The sequence below is a fragment of the Stegodyphus dumicola genome, chromosome 4 (assembly GCF_044657685.1).
Source record: "Stegodyphus dumicola isolate Sdum_Otavi_A_Nest chromosome 4, ASM4465768v1".
Taxonomy (NCBI): domain Eukaryota; kingdom Metazoa; phylum Arthropoda; class Arachnida; order Araneae; family Eresidae; genus Stegodyphus; species Stegodyphus dumicola.
The window spans coordinates 6,883,841-6,906,970 of NC_140771.1; the positions used below are offsets into that span (position 1 = coordinate 6,883,841).

At 33.9% G+C, this 23,130-nt stretch overlaps 1 protein-coding gene across 2 annotated transcripts in view; it reads left to right on the top strand.

Annotated features, from left to right (window-relative positions):
• Positions 1-23,130, top strand: part of LOC118189793 (claudin domain-containing protein 1-like) — a 101,714-nt gene that overhangs the window by 67,437 nt on the left and 11,147 nt on the right. For both annotated transcript variants that reach the window (XM_085814503.1, XM_085814504.1), the window contains exons 2-4: positions 8,452-8,559; positions 9,649-9,786; positions 17,094-17,194. In XM_085814503.1, the coding sequence (XP_085670629.1) occupies positions 8,452-8,559; positions 9,649-9,786; positions 17,094-17,194 (347 nt within the window). The remainder of the gene's footprint in view (positions 1-8,451; positions 8,560-9,648; positions 9,787-17,093; positions 17,195-23,130) is intronic.

The window sequence follows — 23,130 nt, forward strand, 5'->3', positions numbered from 1 at the left end:
TCACCTTCTTTGGCAACATAAACTGGTGCATCGTAGAAAGACTGCAGAGGAATAAGCCTCTTGTCTTAAACTGCAGACAGACGAAGTCAGAAGAAGAGTGTAAATATACCTTTTATTTTAACACAAGAATTAACAATAACCCATCTTGGGTTTACACAAGCGAAGCAATTCTGGCTTAACAGAAATACATAATGTTGAACTAATTCAAATGTGGTAGATTAGCCTAACGGCTCACAGAATAATTCAACGCGCAGGAAAGGCTCTGGTTTGTAGAAACCGGCGAAACAAGCCGAATGGCTAGAAGCACTTAACGCCAGCTAATAATCACGGCACAAGATGGCCTGGACTAGGGAGACACGCTCTAAAAATAACTTGCGTAACCTTCGCTTAAATAGTACTTCCTTCTCCTTAAATTTGAATAAACGCTCGAAAGCTCATTTACATGAAACAGCATGAAAAACGTGGGTGAAAAATGAGTGATAGGAAAGGCTTGCAACTTAAAAATTAGCTATTAGTTAAAAATAAATAGATAAACCTCACAACTCTGTATATTTGTCACCATCTGGATTTGGCAACGTGGCCCTCTTTCCAGCTGCCTTTTAAGTGGGATATAACGCGAGGGATTTTCTCGTTCCTTTCCACGTGCATTCGTGCTGTAATTGAAAATATGCCCTGGTAGGAATCAAAAGGACTGTTGTCCGCATTCCGGAAAGAGCGTTGCTGATTTTTCATATTTCCTTCTCCGAAATAAATCCAATAACTATACATGGTAATTCTAAAACTAATAAATCCTTCAGATTTAAGAACTACAGGGATGAGCTTTATTAGACAAGATTATCCGCAGTTTTTGTAGATTTTAGTTTTTTTCCTTAGTTTAGGGATCATCCTAAAATTTTTAGGTTTTTAGTTTATTCCTTAGTTTTTGTAGATTTAAGAACTACAGGGATGAGCTTTTATTAGACAAGATCATCTTTAGTTTTTATGCATACTAGTCCTATGTAGTGAGTGTATGATTTTCGGATACCTAGAGGGTTAAATGTTAATACAATTAAGAAGTATACAGGTAGTGAAATAATAAAACTTTAACTTAAAATCATTTTCATTCACAACAAATTTTAAAATGCAAACTAAACAATCAATACCACAATCCAAAAAAATTCCTTAAAGAAATTAGAAATAACATAACAGAAAAGTCGATAAATACTCTTCTGTTATGTTATTTTAATTTCTTTAAGGAAATCTTTTGGATTGGAGTATTGGTTGTTTTAAAGTTTCGGTTTTTACATTTATTAAATTCTTTGTTGCGTTTATTAGATTATTTGAAATTTGTTATTATGACTTAGGAATGAGCAAACGACATGTTGATGGATAATGACATGAAATTAAATTACATTAAATAAATGTGAAAGTGTAAAGAATGTGTGAGTGTAACAAGTTAGGTAAATGTTAGACACTGAAATTAAAATTAATGTCCAAATAAATGAATGCGAATGTATGCAAATGCTTATTAACTTTAAATATGCTTTTTAATATATATGGCAATAAATACGCCTTACCTATTCATATAATAAATTAATTTAAAAGCTTGCTAAACATGAATTGTACGGTTTCATCTTTTTGCGCTGTTTAAATAAAAAGAAAATTTAAAAGCAGGTTAGTAAATTAATGGAAGGCCTAATTTTAAATGGCCTCGAAAAAAGAGCAAGCGAAGCCGATACAATTTCTGAACAATTAAAATATTCTTTTGTAATATAAGCCAGAGTTTAGGAGAACAGCAGCTGCTTGTGTGATTTCAAAAATATACATAGCAAATTTTACAAAATTTATTTTTAATATGGCAACATTCAGTCAATTGAAACAATATCATCTTTGATGGTATCCTTAATGGCTAAGTTAATGAATATGTAATCTAAAATAAAGAGTATTAAAATTCAGTAGATTAAAAGCTTCCACAGCAAGTAAATGTATGCAGAATATGCAACACTGCTTCCGTAAATGTATCTGTTGACTCTTTTTACGAGTTTAACTTTTCTTGAAAGTTATGCTTCGCTACCAGCCAATGACTAAGTGATGAGTGCCACCTGCTGGTAGATATTTAGAAATTCTGGAGGAGTTCCATCCTGTATCTTACCTCTAAAAGTGGCATATCCAATGGAGCCCTTTAACAATTTTGTTATTAGATGTATGTGATTAATTACTTTAATAAAAATTAAAATTTAAATCCAGCTTTCGTTTCCAGTGGAGAACAAATATTATTCCCACTTCATACTGAATGTAGTAATCAGTGACTCCCGTTTCCCCATTTCAGGGCCAATGTACTCTTAACAAACTCCTTCGAGGTGCTGAAAAAGAGAAAGGAATTATACGATGTACGAACACTAACATATACAGTATTCAATCCTTACTTATTTAGCATCCTCATATCGATTATAATGTTGATGCAAAATTATTTTATATTGTTGCGTTATTTTTCTTCTTTTCACGTTCGTAAGTGGTTCGTACATTTGGAGTGAATAACGGCGATACTTGATGAAGTATCGAAACACACTATATTGGCCAGTATTATTCAAGACAGCTCCAAAACACGTTTTTACAGTCGTCGAAGAACTATTATAAACACGCTGACACAATCAGCGACAGAGCTTCCAGGTTATCAGGCTATAACGGTGGAGACAGCTTCACTGCAAAGCACCGGAGTACAGCTCCCGACTCTGCTCGGTCATTCTCGGAACTGCACGTACTCTCGAGACTTTCCACGTTAAAACTCGCGATGCACTCGACGATACACTAGAGTACAGCTCCCGACTCCTCTGTTCAGTCGTTCCCGGAGCTGAAAACACTCTCTCGATGATGCACTAACCGCGATACGCTGAGAGACTCTTTCGATGCACTCGACGACCCACTCGGCACTCACTGACTGGTTATCAACTCGATGGACTCTCATTAATTGACTAACTGACTCTCCGCATAGCAGCAGAGTTTATATAGCTTTTGGATTGCGTTCGAGAACATTCTGGGCTAAACTAGTAAGAATTCGTTCCAGAAGGTTCTCCATCCGTCTATAATATATCGCCAATTTTGTCACCAAATGGGCGATTTCTCGCCAAATGTGGCAATTTTGCCTTTTTTGCCACTTTCTGACAACCCTAAAACTGCTTTGCGGTGAAGCTATCTTACCGCGCCTGGACATTTCGCAACAATATTATAACGAATTTTTGTATATATATATATGTAAGTAATTTGAGTTTAGTTATGTTTAAAATTGTAGTATTTTTTGTATAATATAACTTGAGAATCTGAAGAAGCAAAACTTTGCCTGAAAAATAAGGATACAAGTGCAAGTCTGTTTAACACTGAGTAAGTAGCCATCTCGCTAAATTGGAGAGATATCGCCAAGCTAACGATGGGTTTGGCAACTAATTTTTGTTACCAAATTTGGCGAGAAATCACCAAAAGTCGCCAAACTTGCCGAGCATTCGGCGACATTTTGGTCCGGTCTTTGTATAACTGTAATGGTATTGTAATTGATTAGCTGTAATTATATATATAACTGTAACCGTTAATTTATTTGTTAATTTAGGACGCAGTCCGGCCCGCCTGACGAGAGAAGCTCGTCTTATGACCCAAAGGGCTGCGTACACATCACGCGACAAATGGCGGCTTTCAGAGACCCGGCTGTGGAAAAAAAAAAAAAAAAAAGACACAAATAACATAACGCTTTCGAGAAGCCAGGATCCCCAGCCTGAGTAGCAAATTCAGTTCAACATCAATGTCGCAAAATAATTTTTAGATGAGCGTATCTGTAGAATTTCTGATACACAGTGCCGCGCGCTGGAGATAAAAGGTTTTACTCCGTAGAATGTTGCCATGGCTCGTTTTCAAATCGTTGAGTTTGTTAATTGAAAATTCGTTAAAGTTTTACAAAATATGAAACCGATCATAAAACAAATTCCAAATTTCAAATTTGATCTTAAACAAGCCCATATTCGTAGGAGGATTACTTTACTCAAAATTGGATGGCTCTAGGTAGCGTTGTTTGATCACAATGCGAGAAACATACATACATTTATGCAGATTTTTCATTATTTAATTTCGACAAATATAATGCAGGACTCTAACATTTGGTGGCAACAGTTTGAAAAGTGAAACGGACATTTAAAGTTTTCAACGCAAAATCGCAAAGCGAAAACAATAGTCCTTCATGGACAAAGCCCCTTTGGACTAAGGAAAAAAAAAAGAATCTAAATAAACATAAAAATTACAATAGTAAACTAAGCTTACAAAGCTATAAAAAACCAGTAAGACGGCACATAACAGAAGGAAATAAAACTAACAAATAAATAAGGGGTTAGTACGACATCACGTAAAAAACAATATAAAATAAGCAAACACACAGGCAGCCAATAGTTGAACTCAAACTACAATTCGTATTAAGACACAATAACACGCCGAACAAATACTAATTCAGAAGTCAAACAACAAAAATCAGCGTTATATTCACAAAATTTTCACAGGACTAGTTTCGATGGTTTTACCGAACCATCATCTTCAGCTGCAAAACCGCAAATGAACAAGATAGGAAATAATGATTAGATAAGATAAGGAAGCCTGGACAAGAATAAGCAAGTGGCGCCATCTGTTGGCGAAACCAGAACTAAAACATAATTTCTGTAAAAGCCGAAGGCAAATTTGGATTGGAATTAGGATCGTTAACTAGAACAGAAAGATTTTTATGAATGTGAAATGCCTCTAGAAAATTCAGTTCTCCAATGGAAGATGTTTTTTGAATAATTTTGGCAGCAGAAAAATTGAAAGTGTGATTTTCGGACCAACAATGTTGAGCAACAGAAGACTTCTGTGTTTCCTTTTTTCTAACATATGCCTCATGTTCTTTGACGCGAAATTTTAAGGCCAAATTTGCCTTCGGCTTTTAGAGAAATTATGTTTTAGTTCTGGTTTCGCCAACAGATGGCGCCACTTGCTTATTCTTGTCCAGGCTTCCTTATCTTATCTAATCATTATTTCCTATCTTGTTCATTTGCGGTTTTGCAGCTGAAGATGATGGTTCGGTAAAACCATCGAAACTAGTCCTGTGAAAATTTTGTGAATATAACGCTGATTTTTGTAACGCGTTCGTAGAAGTGATCTTAAATAACTGTAACCGTATCTGGTAATCCAGTAATTTCGAGAAGTGGAAGGTACTAGAGATCTCTCGGTGGTCGGAGGAAAACTACATAAGACCGAGGAGAGCATCAGTTTGCATTTGCTGTTCAGGCGTGAGTCTGGAGTACAGAGATATCTCCGTGTGAGTTTCTCTCTTTAGAAGCGCTTTGCACTGCGTTGAGTTTAACGTTCTTAGTAGTTTGAAGCCTAATTACTGATTGTTTTTTGTGATAATGTGAAGAGCGGTGCGTGTACTTTTGTCGAAAGTTCCAGAACTTTAAAGTGTTTCTTTTAATACAAATAAATTTTAACAAGCTATCATCGGTTCTGTGTACATTTAGTCTATTAAGAACCCGTACGCACGCAACAAAATAATAAAACTGCCCACATGAAAGGTTACCAAATCCTTTCCGATAAGAATCTAATTATTATTATTATTATTATTTTCACCTAGTAATTACCTAGAGGCACAAAATTATTTTGCAGAGATATAGTTCAAATATTAGGCAGATTAAATGAGAATTTACTTAAAACATTTCTATAAACTAGAATAGTCTCATCAGGTGTCAGCAATTAGATATGCTCATCGTTGTTAAATGGGACTTGGATCGTAACCCTTGAGACGGACTCATCGCTTAACGTAAATGAAAACAGGAGATTTTCAGCTGGCATTCCAATGGGAACGACTGCTCATTTGAAAGCTTACCTTGAGGCGATTGTCTTTGTTTATTTTCAGATAAAAGATTAGGGAACACAAAAGATTTTTTTTTTTTTTTTTTTTTTTTTTACTGAGTAGGGAGAAGCTATTCAACATCCTTGAGTATGACAAGCAGTTTTTTGTAGGACGGTAAAGTGGGTAAAGAATGACACGAGACAGGGCTGTGGAATCTGACTTAAAATTATAACTCCAGACATCAAAAATGAATAATCGTTTCTATGTTGTGCATAGATTGCTATTTTTAATTCTTTTCACACCTTTTGCTAGATGCTGGAAGTCCTATTATCTTTCGTTAAAGGAGATATTCTACAATACTTGAAATAAATGAAGCTTAATTATAGGAAATATTCAGTATTATAAATGCTTATCTGTTAATATATTTGTGTATATTCTTACCTAATTATCTGCTTATCATTTAATCTAATGATTTCTGAATAAGTGAGCTAAAAACAACTACTTAATTATAGTATTATAACATACAACGATTAAAAGAGAAATTAAAAATTAAATATTATATAGCCATTTTTGTTCACAGGTTTTTCTTTACGTAGGTTTCACGTCTTTTACTGCATTTTCACTTAAATATCGGGTTTTTGCAATGTGTTTGCAAATTGATACAAGATTAAAGAGATAGATGAGGAGATAGACGGAAAAACAAACAGGTATACAAATTGACAAACAAGTACATAACTAACAAAAGAGAAAAAGAGGTATGGTTTGATTTATTAAGATTACGTCCAAGTACACTAGGACTATCTGCTTGAGGGGATGGATGCCTTCGTGGAGGACGTTCTAAGGGAACTGGCTCATATAGCATTACACATGAGGAAAACCACGAAAACGCTCATGCTGTTGGTCCGTTCGGCTGGAACCGAACCCAGGTCGAAACTACCAGTATTCAGCGAATTTTACCGCTCGGCCGTTGTGAGTTCGAAGGAAAAGAAAGGAAAGGAATTCTAAGGAAAATGTTTTCTCAATTTAATAATACAAATGTTTTCGATCCGTTATTAAGTAAAAATAAGTCTTAATTAAAGAAAATACTTACTATGTTTTCTTTAAACGTGTCCCATTGTTGACCTTTATAAATTTAGATGTCTTGTAGCTCATCAATATTGAAATGTAAATGTAAATCTAAATTTTATATTTATATATTTATAACCAATTAACTAAACGAAGTATTGAGAAACCGAATGCGTGACCCATGTTATTGCTTACATTCTAAGCAGAAAAATTCTCTTGACGTTTATCTGAAGAAGCATTCTTCTTTTCACTTCATATAATGATGTCACTTCACTTCATATACGATAATGATATGGCGTCACTTCATACATGATAATGGCATATTCTAATGCGCCATTATCAGAGAATTCTAAATCATATAATTATGTGAATGGAACTGTGTTATTTACTCTACTAATTATTCTTCAACAAGGTCACCTCTATTCAGTAATAATTGTTTTGTAAAGTTTTCGCGGAAGACTAAATTGCTTTGGGAAACACCAGATTATTAAAATAACGACTTTGATAGTTAGTTCACCAAAATGGTAGGGTTAATAAAAAAAAGCAACAACAATCAGATCAATTTCAAATGTTTACCATAACACGTTTCCATGCACAGTTCGTGAGAGAATGTAGTGTTTAGATGCTCTGTTGTTCTTTTTTCAAAAACAACTCATTTCGCAATGAAATACACCATAAATCTGATTACAAACAAAACGATAAAATGAAAATTACTTTTGAAAATACATTTGCGCAATACAAACGGAAGTGAATCTAAGCATATAATAAAGGCTATAATAATGGAGTTCGTTCATAGAGAGCTGTTAATGCATTTTGTTTACAAACAAATAATATGAATGCATACGCAATAAGTTGTGTTGACAAAAATATATTATTTTTCGATCCCTTACCATTTTATTTATTTTTGCCTTTCTGCTCCATTTCAAGACTTTGGAAGGAAAATTGTTTTCGCCCCCAATGGCGGGCACTTGCTTATGTCGGCATTGACCACTCCAAAGGCCAGATGTGGTGGTATCTTTATTATGGAGGCACTTACTAGGTGGGCGATCTTTGCTTCCTCTGAAGAGGCAGACAACTGCATCCATGCCTTCTCCGGGATTCGAACCCGGCCCCTTCGGTATCGCAGTCAGGCTGCCATAACTACTACACCATTTGGGCGGCCTGGAAGGAAACTTTATACGTTGAAATGTTAATATTATTAGACTTCAATGAATAAAGCTTACTTAAACACAACAAAGCTACAACTATTATAAAATTTAACGACACTTATTATCAAGTTACATTTATATCACGTAATAGTCTTCTATTCAAAAATGCTTGGTGAAAAGTCCATGTCACGTAAACAGCTTTAGCGTATTGTTTGCAGAAAGAAACAGAAACATATCCGGAAGATGCGCAGGGAACACCAGAGTTTCGTCATTGTAGTACAGGTGTAGTAGAGTCCCATCGCAATAATTTAAGAATTGAATTTAAGGTGTATAAGATACATTTTTGTAATATAAAAAGCATATTTATGTGAAAAAATGCTAATAATTTTTTTTTTTTCACAGTTCGAACCTACATGTCACCAGTACAGACGCAGTGCCTAAACATTGATTATTATATCAATGACAATGGCATTTCTGATACTTTTACAGATCAAAGATGGATGAGACTTCGTAAGTAGAATGATATTTTTTTTTATTTATGCATTGTGCAATTTTTAATGAAGGAACACTTTCCGAAAGCCCTAATTAGTTTAAAAATGCTTTTTTTTTTAAAAAAAGATGAGTTAAAGAAAGTTAACATTTTAATACGCGAAAAATTTGAAAAATAACGTCTTTGTTGTTTATTGTTTGTCTTTGTTGGGTGTGCTCCGTTAATCATGAGGCCGATTATTATCAGCCAAGAAGGTTGCAGCACATTCTTATGTTACATTACATTGTAAGAACCACTTGTCTGTCTTCTAAGTGACAACTGTACGTGTAGTAAGTGCATGTAAGAACTACACAGAAGGGTTAAAAGAAACCCTTTGTTAAACTCTTTAAAAGTCAAATCTGTGTTGACTTGACGCTAACACACTACGCCTTGCTCGAGCGGTAACTCAAATCACAAGAACTAAACTAAAAATTCGAAGATATTAACAATAGTAAAAATTATTCTACAGGGCTCAAATAATTCCTGTTTTTTAAAACAGCGTATAACCAGAAATTAACCAGAAATAATAGCAGAAATAGAAGCTCAACCTACAGAGGTGACGACGATTGCCGAACTCTCTAACTTTCCTTTTTAGAACTCGGTATTTAAACCTTTTTTCATTGAGGTAGAACATGCATTACTTCATGACCTCTACCTTAGGGAAATGAAGGCTTATAGGAAAGAACATAAATTAAACTGGTTACTTAAAATAAATATAAATCCCTACAACATATTTAAGTTCTTTACACAAGAGGCATATTCGAATGGATTCATAATACTTTGAAGGAAGATTTCGTTTCATACCAGCTTCTTCATTTCATAAGGAAGTATTTTAGAAAGAACTAATTAACTAAGATGCTTACTCAAGCAAACTCGAAAATATAAACCGAAATGTAATTTTAAGAGACCTTTTTCAATAAACCAGTGCTAAAATTATTCAAAACGATGGCACAAGACAATGTATATTAATAATGCTTTTTTCTTTTATGTACTGAAAACTGCACTAGATTGTTTAAGTTGCAATAAAACTGCAGTGAAAAAAGAATGGAATTCTCATTTTCTCTCTTCAGATATGGCGAGATCGGTGGTAGCTCTGTTCATCGTATCCTTCCTATTCTCCACGTTATCAGCATTTCCAGGCCTGGTCGGCTGCTGGAGGAGATCTCACAGCAACATCATCGCTACAGGCCTACTACAACTTCTAGCAGGTAAAATAAAAACTTACTTACTTATAGAACAATAGTCGGGACATCACTTTAAACTCTGCTCACGTCTGTCCTTGAAATCTCTTGATGATCTTAGTCGCAATGAGAGCATTGACAGAAAAAGAACATTGCCAATTGTCAATATGTAAATTAATTCAGACGGATGTGATCCAAATAGCATTGTTTTATCGTAGCGTTGCCATCAAGATTATCGAGAAATCTTCATTATTCTTTTCGACGTTTGAATGGCCATGAGAATATTTTGACCGAGGAGAAATAAAACATCAAAGAATGTTAAAATTTCTGTTAAATAATTGAATAATTTATTTCAGAATTTAAAAGACTCAAAAATGTTTGTTTGGTATGCTGTATTTCGTGAGTTCATATGTTTAGTACACTCAAAGAACTCCATGACTCATCGAGTCCATTGACAAATTTCATCGAGTCTCCATGACATTTGTTTGACTCTTTCAAAGCATTGCTACGATTTTCTATGAGCGTCAATATACCTGCTGTCTACGCTTGTGAAAAACAAAGAAACTATTAAATAGACTAACGTTGCGAAGGGGGTAAAATCGATTACCAAACAAAGAGTAGAGATATCAGACGTTAAAGACCACGTTAAAAAATTGCTTTTGATCTAGATAGCAGAAAAACATTTGTGCACAGTATCATGTGTACGCCTTCATTTATGTGCAATTATATTTAACCCACTGCATTTGTATTTTAGTATTAAACAGTGTTATGAAAATAACAAAAGGATTTTTTTATAATAACAGGTTAATTATTTGTCCTCTATTTTTTATTGGAGAGTTCGTTTGGTATACTTTCAAGGATCTAATGATGTAGTACATCAAAATACCACTGTACTGATTTCTCAACATGAATTTATTAATTCAACAGAAACTTCTTATTCTATTATTATTGTATTCTATTCGTATCATTATTCTATTCTGTTATTATTGTATTCTATTCTATCATTATTCTATTCTATTATTGTTGTATTCTATTCTACCCTTATTCTATTCTATTATTATTGTATTCTATTCTATCATTATTCTATTCTATTATTATTGTACTCTATTCTACCATTATTCTATTCTATTATTATTGTATTCTATTCTACCATTATTCTATTCTATTATTATTGTATTCTATTCCAGTGCTCCGAAACCGGTGTGCCATGAGTAGGCTATAGGTGTGCCGCAATCAAATACATGTATTTGACATTTTGCAATTTTTTATCATGTATTTAATACACAATGACAATTTTTTCCTTAATACAGTAGACGTTCGTTTTTACGAACCTCTTTTTTACGAACACTCTCGATTTGACGAACTAGCGAATGGTCCCGAATACACTCCCATAGATGTAATGTAATTTTGCGCTCTTATTTACGAACTACAAATCAGGAAAATCTCTTTTTTGCGAACTCAGTTTTCATACTTCTGCGTGTTTCATTGGAACGAAGTGTGAAGGTCAAATAAAATCTCCAACTATTTTGACGCAGCAAGTGCGAAACATTCGAAGAAATACAGTAAGGAAGGAGGGGGCGGAGAAGAGGGGGAATTAGGACAAATTTATGGTGTTGTTTGTTGTGGGAGGCTCTCAGAAGAGCATCGGCCTGATGTTGTTGGGTGGGGGTGAGACCATTCGTGTTAAAGGGGATTGGGTTGCTTCTAAAAGAGAGTTGTTGCTTTTTGTAATGTCATAGTCATTTGATCTGGACAACTCAATCAGTGAAGTCTCGTTAGTCGAGAGGGAGATTGGGCCAGTTTTTGTTAAGTAAGATTCTTAGAGCTATGTCGCAAATGAAGAAACGAATTTGTTTAGCGGTTGAAATAAAGAAGAAGATTTCAAAAGAAGTTGACGAAAAAATATTAAGCAAGACACAAATTGCTCAGAAATATGGAATTCTTAAAAATAGTTTATCGACGATTTTAAAGGCAAGAGAGAAGATCTTTGGAGCTAAAAACGGAAACGATGAATGTGGACCCTCCTCTCGAAAATATTTTCGAGAAACAAAACACCCAAATTTGGAAAGGGCTTTGCTTGTTTGGTTTCGAAAGATGAGAAGCTTAAACATTCCAATTGATGGAAATGTACTTAAAGAACAAGCACACTTTTTTGCTTCCAAATTAAACATCAAAGATTTTAAAGCATCGGATGGTTGGTTACAGAAATTTAAATTTCGGAATGGTTTGAGTTTCCGGAAAGTGTGTGGTGAAAGTGCAGCAGTAGACACGTCATCAGCAAGTGAATGGAAAGAAGAAAAGTTGAAATTGCTTCTTTCTGAATACGCTGCAGATGACGATTTTAATGCGCACGAAACGGCTTTGTTTTTTAAGATTTTGCCTGAAAGAACATTAGCTTACAAAGGAGATAAATTTGTTGGAGGTAATAAAGCTAAAGCGAGACTTAACAGTTTTGATTGCAGCCAACATGACAGGGTCACAAAAATTGCCTCTGCTCTTTATTGGAAAATATCTGAAACCAAGGTGTTTCAAAAATGTTCAGAAGATTCCTGCTGCATATTATGCTAATAATAAGGCCTGGATGACTGGCAACATCTACGAAAAATGGTTGAGAGATTTAGATAACCGTTTTTCAGCAGAGAAGCGCAAAGTTCTCCTAATCGCGGACAATTGTACGGCACACATGGAAGTCACTGGGCTTCAGGCAATCCGTGTGGAATATCTGCCACCAAATGCAACTGCAGTTTTACAGCCAATGGATCAGGGGATAATCAATAGTTTCAAGCGAAAATATAAGACAGTGCTCTTGCAAAGAGTAATCCTTGGCTTGGAAAGGGAACAACCTTATCAGATTGATATTCTTGGTGCAATGCATTTATCAATCAGTGCATGGAATGATGTTTTAGATGAAACAATTTCTAAAGCCTTTCGACATGCAGGTTTTATTAAAGAAACAGACGTAACTGAAGAAATCCATGACAATAGATTTCCCGACGAAGATGAGGTTCTCATGCATGAACTTCGCCGTAGAAATCCACAGTTGCCAGAACTTTCATTCGAGGATTTTTTAAATGTGGATTCTAATGTCATCTGCACGGAGGAAATATCGGATCACGATATTATTAGCAGCATAATCAACGAGAATGAGAGACTTTCAGATCCAGAAGAAGAAGAGAAGAAAATGAAGTAACACCAAAACCGACTTTAAAACAAGCTGCTGAATACTTGTCAGAACTTAGACGACTTTTTGAGGCCAGTGATAATTATGAAATGCTAACAAATATAGAGAAGATAGAGTCTTGCATTGTACAATCTGTTGTTTTAAAACAGACAAAGATAAGTGATTATTTTGTTGCTCAATGACTTAATAAAGGTACGTTTTACAAATATTTTATATTTCTTGTTTGTTTAATAGAATGGATATCATTTATTAAGTAGTAATACTATTAAAAAAAATTCCTAATACATAAATAAAAGCATGGAATAGTATCACTAACCTGTCTCGAAAACATTAAAATGTGAAATACTAACAATTTCCGATGCCTTTCTAAATTACGAACTCTCGATTTAACGAACTGTTTTCGTAGTCCCTACGAGTTCGTAAAAACGAGCGTCTACTGTAATGTCTATTTTAAATATTTTTATATATTTCACTGTTGTGTGGTTGTGTGTGTGATTGTAAGTGTGTCAGCATTTGAATTTTTTCGGCACTTCCTTGATAACTTGGAACTCTTTGGTGAGCCACGAAATTCCAGAAAGATTTTTTGTGCGTCGCAGGTAAGAAAAGGTTGCGGAGCACTGTTCTATTCTACCATTATTCTATTCTATCATTATTTTATTCTATTATTATTGTATTCTATTCTATCATTATTCTATTCTATTATTATTGTGTTCTATTCTATCATTATTCTATTCTATTATTATTGTATTCTATTCTATCATTATTCTATTCTATTATTATTGTATTCTATTCTATCATTATTATATTCTATTATTATTGTGTTCTATTCTATCATTATTATATTCTATTATTATTGTGTTCTATTCTATCATTATTCTATTCTATTATTATTGTGTTCTATTCTATCATTATTCTATTCTGTTATTATTGAATTCTATTCTATCATTATTCTATTCTATTATTATTGTATTCTGTCATTAGTCTATTCTATTATTATTGTATTCTATTCTTTCATTTTTCTATTCTATTATTGGCTCACCAGCGACCGAGCGGTAAAGTAGCTGAACACTGGTAGTTTGGTCCGAGGTTCGAATATCGCGAACGGGCTGGCTGCATGGGTGTTTTCGTGGTTTTCCTCATGTGTAAACTGTATACGAGCCAGTTTCACTTAGAAAGTGCCCCACGAAGGCATCCCTCCCCTTAGGCAGATAACCGTCGAGGCTTTGCCATAATCACACACACCACATCTATTCTATTATTATTATATTCTATTATTCTTATTTTTGTTTTCTTTTTACCAAAGGTATAATTTCCTTTCTGCAAATATTATTTTTATTTATCAAGTTTAAAAAGTCTATTTAAGAATTATTTTATAGTAAATAAACCTAATTCAAATATTATCATCGCTGCGTATATATGTAAGATAAAATATATATAAATCAAAATTATAATTTAAAATGATTTTCTTCTAAACATGCTTTTCTGTCTCCAAGCCTTTTTCTCTTTGAAGGGCGAAATATGCAAGATAAAAATGACGTAAATCAGCTTTGTAATTCAATTTATCAGTAGGCTTTTAATTCCTCATTTTTAATTTGGGTTTTTCGTCTTTTCATTCTTAAAAAAAAAAAAAAAAAAAAAAAAAAAAAAAAAAAAAAAAACCATTTCTGGATTGCGCCATTTGTAGATTAATCTATGCCATAGAGCTGGAGTAGCGCTGATGACGTAGTTAATCCAGAACCTAAACTCTGAGAACTGAAAACCTTTCTAACCTAAACCAAAACCTTTCTCTTAATAGACTGCCATATTGTATAAATGCGCAGTTTTAGCTTCACCCTCTGTGCTACTTGGATGCAGTTTCTCTGTACTCTCTTCCTATCGCAATAATGTAAAAAATGTAAATGTTCTGGAAGTAGGCACAATTAGAGAGCCAAGAGAATTGTTGCCACAGATGTCAATATATATAAAAATGGAATTTAATCCGCCTCAACTGCCAAGTTTCCTAGTCATTAAGGATTTAACATTCCACGCAATCAGAATTCTTCCTCTTCAATATGCATCTACTACGTTCCACGCCATCAGCATTTCCTACGTCGTTTTCTCTTTTCTATTACAAATATCTATATATACAATAATAGAAATATTTGAGAAGTTTTGGAACAGAGCTTGTATCTATAAGCAGAAATTTGTTTTACTTTGTAGGTACCAAAGCAATAAAAGTATTCACTAGAAATTCTGTTTAAGATAAAAATAACATTGTTTATACAAGCACGAGCAAAAGAACTTTAATATTCAGATTCATACGAAAATGTATCCTACTATAAAGAAAGCAAATCTTTAATGCAAGAATTGAGAATCAAAGCTATTTTTTATGAAAATTTGAAAAGTAAAATTTAAAATGATCAAAGTCTCAGTACACAAATTAGCCTTAAAAATAGACTATAAGCTTCTTTACAGTTAAAAACATTGAACATAACCCTCACATACAGGTTGTTCGCATATTTTGCAGACGATTTTCATTGCATTTACAGAAGTAGTAGGATTCTCCACTATGTACTTCTAAGTTACAGATGAATGTGAAGAATCTTAAGAACTAATAAGCGAATAAGCCCACCAGCGGCCAAGCGGTAAAGTCGCTAAACACTGGTAGTTCGGTCTGAGGTTCGAATCCTGCGAACGGGCTGGCTGCATGGGCGTTTTCGTGGTTTTCCCCATGTGTAACGTATATACGAGCCAGTTTCCCTTAGAAAGTCCTCCACGAAGGCACCCCTCCCCTTAGGCAGATAGTCCTCGTGTGCTTTGCCATAATTAAATACACCAATAAGCGAATAATTGCTTGAGTTCGTGAGGTAGAAAACGACAAGTTAGAAAGGTGAAATAACCCTTTATTATTCCAATAAAGTTTAACTAAACTCCGTCTTGGAGTCGTACAATAAAGCCGACACTCGGGCTTCGACTTAGGAAACTAAGAATCAAACTAAAGTAATCTTAATTAAAGAGATATAGCCGAAGCTATCAAAATTCTAACAGAGTTGGCCCCTTAATGCTCATTGACTGCGAAGCTATCAAGGGCCTAAAGTACGGCCGAGCGTAATAATAGCTTACGAGAGAGGAATTAGTTCTGTTTCCGCGATTCCTGTTTCCGCATTTTCCAAAATTCTTCCTGTTTCCGCGAAATCGGAGGGTACAGTGCCCCATAGATCCTCGGGGGGGATGTCATAAGTCATTAAGTTTGAGTTAATTAAGTCATTTTGTCATAAGTCATTAAGAGCTAAATAGTTTCTTTGTGAATAAGTTAGTCTTCGTTAGATTGAAGACGTGTCTTAGTTTAGGCTCCTCTTGAAATCTTAAGTTTCATTCCATTTGTAATTCTGATATAATATTTATTATTTATTTTATTAGTTATTTTCACATCTTATATTAATCAATATGAATGTTTTAGACATTATTGAAACTAAAAGGAAAAAAAAAAAAAAAAAAGAACCCCTTAGCCCTTTATAAAGAATATCAGTATCGAATTCAGAATAAAAATAAGGAACATGTAGTTTATTGGATTTGCATAAATGAAAGAACTAAAAGCTGCAAAAGCGCAATTAATACCAAAGAAGTCGTCGTTTTAGAACGAATATTTATTCTGAAAGATTTTATTATAACTCAACTTTATGCAGAATTTTGGAAGAATATTATTTTTTACTTTAAGAAACAATCTTTTATTTCGTTGCCAAAATCATAGCACAGTTTTTTTAATTTTCTGAAAGCGAAGCACTATAGTTTTGAAGTTTCATTTGCAAAATTCAGTAAAGTTACATATAGTTTCGTGTTATAGGAGAGAGTATCAACATGATGTCATATTCCTTTAAATAAAATATATGATGCCAGTGAAATTTAGAGATGTTTTGTAGCGAATGTTTGAGTTTCAGAGGCAAATATAATATTTTCTTGGTACTTCCTTATTATAGCGGCTCCCAACATCGAATCGCTAATGGCCGAAATCTCGCCAAGTGCTCTTATACATCGCTACATGTTATATCACAGTCGATTAGATATTAAATTTTGGCGGCCGCTATAAAAAAGGAAGTACCCTTTTCTTTAATGTACAATATACTACACAGCTAATCCTGGAATTGCATAAATAATGTATGCTTACTATTTTTAGGTTTAGTTGTAGCATCTGCCATTGCATTATGGCACGCTATACCACATTATGAATATGAGAAATTGAATTTTCCCGAGATGAGTTTCAGCAGATGGCCAGAGGTAAGATACTTTATATTTCAAAGAAAGTTATCTTAGTTTCATGCTTAACGAAAATTGTTCTCATTTTCTGAATAAATCGAGATTTTATTAGCTCGAATAACTACTAAATAAAATTATTTCAGAATTTTTTGCATTTTGCGCAAACAACGATACATTTACTCCTTTCGATTACAATTTTAAAAATAATCTTCCTCTTTACCGACATAATTCCTATATTGGTACTTATGCATTACAGCGATTCACAAATCGCTGTACTAAAAGCGATATCAGGAGAACGTCCATTGCAGATGTTGAAAGTTCATTTCGTAATTTGACTCATTTCGATCGTGAGATCATTAATTAAAAAATCTGAATTGTCCACATGACTTCCTTGTATGGCATATTCAATTGTATTTTTTGTAAGCAGGCAAGATGAAAAATGAGCAATCGCCTTCGTCGGGAATCGAACCACGGACTCTGGAATACCGACCCAGCGTGCAGAACCACTACACCACGAAGGCACGCTAGGAAGGCGGGGTAAATACCTTATAAAATTATACGTATTTTTTGCTGCATTTCATTTAAACTTAATTCCTCGAATTTCATTACGGATATGTGTGAGATTCTAACTCCATAGCCTAACATTTTTCGTCGTGGGCTGTCTAATTTTTAGCTGTTTACTGCACGAGTGAAATTAATAGAATTGTCACCACTTTGTTTTATCAAAGAGAGATGAACGATGTTTTGTTAACAGATGAACGATGTTGCAGATCTGTTAATATATGAACGATGTTATAGATGTGTTAGTTAATAAATGAACGATGTTAGAGATGTGTTCAGAGAGTTATAAATGTGTTAATAGATGAACGATGTCATATTAAGAAGTTTTATATGTATTAATAGACGAACGATGTTATATATATAGTAATGTTTCGTTAAATATGTTTTGTTTGAACATGAATTGTGTTTTGTTTGAACACGAATTGTGTTTTGTTTGAATAGGAATTGTGTTTTGTTTGAACATGAATTGTGTTTTCCAAAGACAAGAAACCCACATATATTTCTCATTCAATGAGCTCAGTTCTCACTTCGCGGCAGGCAAGGGGGAAAATACATAAAAACTCAAAACACCTTCGTTAAAAATTGTCAACTACAGAAAAATATAAAACACTAAATACATTTAAAAGCAATTACAATTTTTACAATTAAAATTGGAGGTTCTACGCAAAAAACAAGTAATTTAGTAATTAAGCCAGCGGGAAGGAAAACAAATTTTTCTATGCACAAAACTGAAAGTTTACTTTTGGTCCCACTCTGCAAAAAGACACTCAATTTGGTGCACCAACTGACTTCATTCACTATTCTACTAAATGTTTCAAATGTGAACAGCCTTGTTAGGCTCAGTACCACTTAAATTGCTTTTAAATTTTTGATGATTCTACAACTACTGCATGCAGAATAACTAAAGGCATAAAAACCTTAACTGGAACATATCATTTTTGGGGTATACGAGACACACAGATGCTTCCGTACGTACAGATGTCACGAAAAAAATCTCTTTTGAATCCACCTTAAATCCATTATACAGTCCGTTTTGGAAAAAAGGTATCCATCATTCTGTCCATATGTACAGATAGGACGCAAGAACATCATTCAAATGGAGGGCGGTCAAAATGTATATTCTCGTTGAATTACGATACCTGAAAATTTTTTGCGATTACAATATTTCCTGTACTCTGTGTGAGGAAGTTAAATCTGTTGTCAATTAAGTGAATACAGAGAAAACAATTAAATCAGAAATATACTGTCATTTAAAGTGCAAAGATTAGACAGTAATTGTCAACTTTTATTAGTTAATCTGACAAGCAAATATTCATTTGTCAGATCAGTGACCCCGTTTTACCGCAGCTGCCGGCATTATTACGAATAAAAGCTTGATTGCAGATCACACTAGAAGCGCCTTATTGTTTTCAAAGCAAGTGTGGTTTAAAAGGATGAGTTCTTCAAGGTTATAAAGTTATCTAATAAAATACCGGTTTGGCTATATCCTAGTATACGGTACACAGGGGATTTGGCGACTTTTGGCGATATTTGGGAGGCGATACGGTTTACATTCTGTATCAGTGGTTTTGGCGAGATCTTTCAGATTTTTTTTTTTTTTTTTTTTTTTTTTTTTAGTCCAAAGGGGCTTTGTCCCAGAAGGACTGTTGCTTTCGTTTTGCGATTTTCCGTCGATTCACTCACTACAAACGGCGAATCACTTTTCAAACTGTTTCCACAAAGTATTATCGCCCTGTATTATATTTGAATAAATTAAATAATGAAGAATCTGCATAAATGTATGTATGCAGATTCTTCATTATTTAATGACGTACCTAGAGTCATCCAATTTTGAATGACGTAATCCTCCTGCGAATATGAACATCTGGAAGCCCAAATTTGGAATTTGTTTTATTATCTATTTCCTATTTTGTAACGCTTTAATGAACTTTTGATTAACAAGCTCAAGGATTTCAAAGCGAGCAATGGTAACGTTACATCGAAAAAATGTTTTTATCTCCAGCGCGTGAAACTGTGTAACGGAATTTCTAAAGATATGCTCATTTTTACTTCCTTGTACGAAGTAAAAAGGAAGCATTGTAATCGCGAAAAGTTTCAGGCAGCATATTTCAACGAAAATATCCATTTTGACCGCTATCGAATGCAATTTAACGATGTTTTTGTGTGATATCTGTACGTAAGGACAGAATAAGACTCTTTTCCTAAAAAAAAAAAAAAAAAAAAAAAAAAAAAACTGCTTTAAAATGAATTCTGAAGAGAATTTTTCGTGGCGTCTGTACGAACGTATGTACGTACGTGCGTATCTCGAATAACTCAAAAACGAGTAGCCTCAGAACGTTGACATTTTGTATATAGGACTGCTATAACATGTAGATGTGCACCTCGTATTTGGGTTGCAATCGGCCGCACCAAACGTATATAAATATATTTATATATATATCCACCCTATTACCCGGCTCAGTTATCTCAGTTTCTTTACTCTTATATGTTTGTAAATTGTACATTTTTTTAAAAAAAAATGATTGAATTAAATTGTTTTTATCTTCCGGTTTTATGCCTTTAGTAAATCTGTGTGCAATATTTTTAGAATTATCAGCAATTTTAAAGTTTAATTGCCGCTAAGCCTGTTTTTAATGGCGGCCATTAATGTTTACATTTGAAACAGGAGACTAGCGGATTTGTTGCCAATCTTGAGAAACTTACCTTCGCAACAATAACAAAGATAACGCCTTCATTTATTATTGCCAATTAAATCATGCTTAATTCTTTCTGGAATTTTTTCGAGGAAATAAGCGCTTGAGATTTACTTCGTAATTTTTAATATAGATATTTTGAGTTTTTATGTATTTTTGCCTTCTCGCGAAGTGAGAACTGAATTAATTAAGTGAGAAATTTTAAATCGTCTGCGAAAAACTGTTTCTTTTTTGTTTTCTTTGCTTAATTTCTTTTATACATAGTTCTACCTTTATTATAGTATTTGAATAGAACATGTGGCAACGATTAGATAATTCTTTAAATGATATACATTTTGTGCATTCTGAGTTATAATATAAAGGAAATATAATAGTGTTAAGTAAACCAAGCGCCAGAGTGTCGCTATGGTAAACAAAGTGAATTTTAAAGAATGCATTTATTCTATTGCGGTTTATGCGCTGTCGGCGCAGTAGGTTTAATTCAATCTAATAAGTTTAAATAAAATGCAAGAAAAAATGCGTATAATTTAATATTCCGTACAAGGAAGTCATGTGGTGTACACATCAGATTTTTTAAAATTATTTTGCGATATTGCTCTTGAACTTATAAGGTATTTCTCCTATAAGGTATAAGGTATTTCTTCTCATAAGGTAACGAGCCTTCGTGGTGTAGTGGTCTGCACGCTTAGCGCGTAATTGAGAGGTTCTCGGTTCGATTCCTGGCGAAGGCGTTGCTAATTTTTCATCTTGCCTGCTTCCAAGAAATACCTTGTGTCTCTACAGGGGCGCGCGAACTAAAAGGGTGTTTGATGATGATTCTCCTCACCCAGGAATTGGTGACTGGGTCCCCTATCGTAAATTGACGTCGTTCTTTAAAAGGAAGAGTGTTTCTGCAGCCTTCTTGGCGTGCCTACGTGGTGTTGTGGACTGCATGCTGGGCGCGTATTCCAGAAGTCCGTGGTTCGATTCCCGGCGAAAGCGCTGCTAATTTTTCATCTCTCCTGCTTCCAAAAATACCTAATGTCTCTACAAACTGAATGTTACGGTTTGAGTACGTAGAACATGACATTTAATAAATAAAGGTAACACACAAAACGTTAAAAAAATCACGCCTTTGGAGGAAATTTAAAATCTGAAACCTTTCAGTTTTTTTATTTTTTTAATTTTACGCTCTCGTTAAAATCATGCTGACACAAATGTCTCTTAAAAATATGTTTATGTTAGATTAGAGAAAAAACGAAAATTAAGTTTAATTATGCGGAAAAAACATTTATTGGATACTTCAGTTATTTTATGAATAATATATCCAACTTTAAAGATGTAATAAAAGGTTTCGATTTCTGTTATAGCTTTAAGTTTATGATACATAAAGAAACTTTTCGTACTGGTTTCACGTGTAATACTTGTTTCGTTTTTCTTGACTGCGTTTTAGTGTGATCCAGTTATTTCTGAATCCTCTCTTTCGATGACATGTTTCCTCCTGCGTAAGAAATGTACGAACCCTTTCTCCATTTTGAATGCATTTCTTATGATCCTTCTTGGGAATGACAGAATGTTTTTATCACAGTACAAAAGTCATATTAATAATCTCTTGGTTAAGTACGAGGAAATCCGTAACAGAACATTCAGAACGTAAAGTGCTTATTTCGATACTACTAACTGCAATGAAACTCCAAATTTAAATAATAATAATAATATAAATGCCTTCAGACTTTAATGGTCGCCCAAAAGGATTTGCTAAGGTTTTTTTACTGACCTTCCAATTTCCTGTTTTCAACTCATTTTCTTTACAAAATAAAAAATCGTATTATCGATTTCGTATCGAAATCTCGTATCGATGAATCGAAACAAATTTAAATTCAAATTAAGGCTTCCACACGCCCATACTCTATGGAAGATTACGTCATTCAAAATTCGATGGCTCTATGTTCCGATGTTTTATCACAATGCGAGACACATACATACATTCATGCAGATTTTTCATTATTTAATTTCTTTAAATAAAATACAGGGCGATAATATTTGGTGGCAACAATTTAAAAAGTGAACAACGCTTATCATAAATTGATGCAAAATGCCAAAACGAAACCAATAGTCCTTCTGGGCAAATTGCCCCTTTGAACTCATAATTAAGTAGTTAAAATATAAAGAATTTTAAAGAGATAAATAGAAAATTAATAAATTATTAAATTAATTATAAATAGTTAAGTAAAAATAAATTATCGGAGCTCGTCTTATTTTGGGCTCCGACTGGAATTGCAATTCCACTCAGAAGCTAAGAAGAACCTCAGCCGATTTCTGTTTGAATTTATGCCTACTGTTTGAATTTATGCCTCTGATTATACGTATAATGATTATATGTATAATTGTACGTATACGTAAATTATACTATTTCGATGGATTAGGGATACAAAAACCAATCTTTTCAGCTCCTAAATGAAAAATCACAAAATGATTAAATCGTCACAAAGGAGAATAGTGAGAATTCTAGAAAGAGTAACAGATTATGGAAGGGAATTTTAACGGAAAAGTGTAGATTTGAAATTAAAGAGAGAACCATCCAAGACTTTCTGATCGCGATGCCCTGTCGATATAATTATAGCCGTCAAGCCAGAGCTTAAATTGCGCCGGAGCCCGGCTCCGGTACTTCTTCGTTTTTGACATATATTCTAATTCTAGTCGGAGCGCACCGGAGCTCTAAAT